This window comes from Penaeus vannamei, chromosome 10 (genome assembly GCF_042767895.1).
Source record: "Penaeus vannamei isolate JL-2024 chromosome 10, ASM4276789v1, whole genome shotgun sequence".
Classification (NCBI taxonomy): Eukaryota; Metazoa; Arthropoda; class Malacostraca; order Decapoda; family Penaeidae; genus Penaeus; species Penaeus vannamei.
In genome coordinates this window covers 309,534-314,533 of record NC_091558.1, presented here as the reverse complement: position 1 = coordinate 314,533, position 5,000 = coordinate 309,534, and the positions used below count along the sequence as shown (strand labels likewise).

General features: G+C 38.1%; 1 protein-coding gene across 1 annotated transcript in view; it reads right to left on the bottom strand.

Annotated features, from left to right (window-relative positions):
• The window catches only part of LOC113805472 (zwei Ig domain protein zig-8), a 16,095-nt gene that overhangs the window by 1,773 nt on the left and 9,322 nt on the right, over positions 1–5,000 (bottom strand). Inside the window, exons 3-4 of the mRNA XM_070126174.1 lie at positions 4,852–4,960; positions 1,916–2,200 (exon numbers count right to left, since the gene is read on the bottom strand). Coding sequence (XP_069982275.1) covers positions 1,916–2,200; positions 4,852–4,960 — 394 coding nt within the window. The remainder of the gene's footprint in view (positions 1–1,915; positions 2,201–4,851; positions 4,961–5,000) is intronic.

The window sequence follows — 5,000 nt, the reverse complement described above, 5'->3', positions numbered from 1 at the left end:
CTTATCATAATGATGCTGATGATTTTGTGCTTGTCGCCACATGGTTTATGAATTCTGGTTTCAGGTCTAGATGTATGTATTTGCATCCTGAAGGATATCATGTGTTGGATATCGGATTGATGCCTGTCTGTGGTCGTGTGCGTGTGTGTGTATGTGTACGTGTATGTGTATGGGTGTTTCTTATGTGTTTATATGTGTGTCTGACTAATTTGACTGATTTCCTGCCACTCTAACCTCGAGTAATATATGGTTATATAATGGATTGTGAGTTAGATTTGGCAATAGATCGACCCTGTCTGCGTGTGCCTGCCAGTTTGAAAGCCATCACTTGCATTATCTTCACACTTTCTCTTTCCCCTTTCTGAAGGACACTCATTCCCCAAAAGGTTTGACAAAAAGCGTGCTAATTATGTGTACACTGTCTTAGCATGAATTATACCTTACTTTTGCACAAAAATATCAATGATAAAGAGTTAATCACAATGACAAGAAGAGATAAAAATGAATGATTTAATCATAATGGTTCTAACCTTGATAATAACGAATAGGATAGTATCATGGACAGACGGTAATGCTAACAAAACTAACAATCGTTACAGCTAATATCTATAATTAATATGATAATGTCAATGGCAATAATGATATGACAATAACAACACCAATAAGAATAATACTGATATCTATCAAAATTGATGATTAGTAATGATAGCAATGTTAAAGATAACAATAGTACTAGCATTAAGATAATATTAATAATCGATATAAAAACCATGATGGTAATAATGATGGTAACAAGAATCTTAAACCTAACAATAATGTCATGATGAAATGAAAGCCAATTATAATATGCATATCCCAATTCATAAATCCCTTTTGCCGTCAAATACCAGCTAAATTTACATCGAACCTTATCCCCCCAAAAATCATTGGTTTGCATTCGTCCTAAATCATAGGTATCAAGACTCATATATCTAAAAACTTGCATAACAATAAATCTATAAATAAACATACCTTCGGGTATTCCATAATTCATTATCCACATGATTGTAACTCACTAAAAAAAAAGTCTTAATCACTTAACAAAAATGTGGCGGCAGTTACAGTTACCCCATCTGAAATTTACATAAGTTAATTGAATATTAACTGTCTAAAGAAATTACTTGTTAGATAGTGATCCTCTTGGCGGGGAAAAGGACAGGTCTGGTGTTCACACTCCGGGAAATTCTTTATGTTAATTAATTTCGGGACACAAAGACCTCCATCCGGAAAGCGTGTTACTCCCGGAACCATGTGAGATCGACTGAGGCCACCGTTCTCGAGGCAGGACTATATCCTCAGTCCTTGTTGGTTTCTATGTGTACAGAAGCGGGGGCGGGGGGGGGGGGGAGCTCGCAATCAAATTCGCATTCTTGCTTAAACCGTCTTAAGCTGATAATCGGAATCACGTGATGAACCGGACTGGCCATCGTGAGTACTTAGTGTGCAATCTAACAACATGAAGGAATTCCTTCGACTGTCACTGCAGTTTTGTATTACTAGAATATATTAATCAAAGAACTAACAATCAGTATCGTCAAATATTGATTGAACTTACGGGTTCATTCTTATAACGTCGAACTGTCACCCCTGGTAAGAACAGATATAATTGCATAGTTGACGTCTCGGGAAAGCTGCTACTGCTGATTACGGTTTGGTATAATCTAAGTAGCATTTACTCTCAAGTATCTACGATAATGACAGACAAACAACGAAGAAAATTGGTACTTACTAATTTCACAATGATAATAATGAATGTAATAACAATAACAACAGTGGTAGTAATCAGACAGTGTAGCTTCCATTCACGAATCGGTTGACGATTCCGTGCACGGATGGCCTGCCTTACCCAGGGTGTGCTTCGCTCGCCCTCATTCACCTTGCAGAACGTGGAGCGTAAGGTTGGCGGGCCTGGCCCTCAGGGGGGCGCAGGTGTACACGCCGGAATCCGCCCAAGTCACGTTCTCGATGACGACGTAGCTGCAGTAGTCGTGCGTGACCACCGTGAGCGAGCGCGTCTTGGAGAAATTGATGGCGGTCCCGTTGTGGTACCAGAAGAAGTGGCTGACGGGCTCGGTGGCGAGGTCCACCTGGCACTGGATGCGGAGCCGCACGCCCGCCCGCGAGTGTAGCGCCGCGCCGTCCGGGACTACGGCCCGGGCCTCTAGGAGGGGGGGGGAGTTATGAAACAGGGGAGGGGAAGGGACAGGACGCGTTAGTGCATAAAGGAATGATATTGCAAACACAACTGTGACTTCATTATTGGTTATGGCATTTTGGTCTGCTTTGTGTGTGTGTATGTGTACATATATATATCTATATCTATATATATATACATATATATCTATATATATATATATATGTATATATATATATATATATATATATATATATATATATATATATATATATGTATGTATGTATGTCTCAAACGAACCCGAATGGCCATTGTATCTAGAGAACGAATAATTTTGCCTATGGAATTTATGAAACGTTTCAAGTACACATTATATTATATATATATATATATATATATATATATATATATATATATATATATGGTAATTTTCTATATCACGTCCGCATAACCGATATCGACGATTTTGGTATCGTTGGATTCCTCTCACTCTCCACATTGCAATTATATAGTTTTTATTGCGCGGAAACCCCCCGTTAGCGACAAACTTGGCCCCGATAGCAGGGGAGGGCATGGAAGGTTCCAGGGCAAATGCGGGGTTAAATAGCACTAATAATATAACGCACAGTGAAAATAACCATGGTTATTCATATAACTTTCCATTGCAGGGGGCTGCACCCCCTGCGACCCCCCTTGGGGGGGGGGCTACGGCCCCCAACCCCCGTCGAGGAAACAAAACCTCCACCACGTATTCCCGGCAGGCTAGAGCGTTACACAATCATCGTCGATGTCGGAGCGGCGGTCGTAATATTACAATTACCTCGTAAGATTCCCACTGAATCAGCATATTAACCTTGGCATAGTTAGCATTGTATATAGAGACGATTGTAGTATAATCAGGATGAACAGGGTGGCCCGCCCTCGTCGGCGGGTTTTGCGTCTCGTTCGATGAAACAAAGATGGCCTCAAGGTCGAGTTTCCCGTCCTCTGGAATAACGACATCCGTATTCCTAACCGAAATAACCGTCGCGTTCACAAGTCAGTCATAGCCTCCGCGATGGCCGAGTGTGGAGGGTGCTCGTATTCGGAGACGGATTTTCTGCGCGAAATTGCAACTAGCCAGGAAAAAATGCTAAGGATGTGCTTCCGCCACTGCCTCCTCCGTCGGGAGAAAGCTGTATCCTCCGGCCTAGGACCTCCTGCCGGACGCACCCTGCCTCCTTAACATTCTGCGGCAAAGGAGCACCCTCTCTACTAATTAGCGGCATTAATCAATCAGGTTAGTACCTTAAAAATCCTAGGTTATTGTAGGTTATCGTCTCCGCATCTAGTTCGGGGGGGGGGGGCTAGCCCTCCCCCAGGGGGGGTCGCAGCGGGCGCAGCTCCCTGCAATGGAAAGTCATGTGAATAACCATGATTATTTTCACTGTGAGGCTATATTATTAGGGTAATTTTATATATTACGTCCGCCGCTCTGACATTGTCGCCTCCGCTATCGGGGCCAAGGTTGTCGCTAACGGGGGGTCTCCGCGCAATAAAACCTACATATTTGCATTGTATAGAGTGAGAGGAATCCAACGATACCAAAATCGTCATTATCGGTTATGCGATATATTTGTGTACCTATATATATGTATATGTATACACACACACACACACACACACACACACACACACACACACACACACACACACACACATACACACACACACACACACACACATATATATATATATATATATATATATATATATATATATATATATATATATATATATATATATATATATATGTATGTATGTATGTATGTGTATATATATATATATATATATGTATGTATGTATGTATGTATGTATATATATATATATATATATATATATATACATATATATATATATATATATATATACATGTATATATATATATGTATGTATGTATGTATGTATGTATATATATATATATATGTATATATATATATATATATATATATATATACAAAATATATAATATATATACATATACATATACATATATATAAATATATATATATATATATAGGTGTGTGTGTGTATGTGTCTGTGTGCGTGTGTATGTGAATATATACATACATAAATATATGTATATATGTACATATATTTATGTATATATATGTACATATATATATATATATATATATACTTATATATATACATATGTATATACTTATATATACATAAATATATAGTTATATATACATATATATATACATATATATATGTACTTATATATATACTTATATATATATATATATATATATATATATAAGTATATATATAAGTACATATATAGATATATATATATATGTATATATATATGTATATATATATAACTATATATTTATGTATATATAAGTATATATATATGTATATATATATAAGTATATATATGTACATATATATATGTATATATATATATATATGTATATGTGTGTGTGTGTGTGTGTGTGTGTGTGTGTGTGTGTGTGTGTGTGTGTGTGTGTGTATATATGTATATATATATATATATATATATATATATATATATATATGTATATATATATATATATATATATATATACATATATATTTGCGTGCGTGTCCGTGTAAATACATGTGTGTCTATGCATGCACGCACAAGGCGCACAAGCGCAGCCACTCACCCACCACCCTGAGGAGGAAGAAGAGCGCCGCCAGCGGGTGCGACGCCACCTGGCACTCGTAGGCGCCCGCGTCCGCCGCCCGGACGTCGCGGATGGACAGCTCCCACAGCTGCGGGAAAGGCAGGGCGCTTAGCGAATGGCTGCGAGGA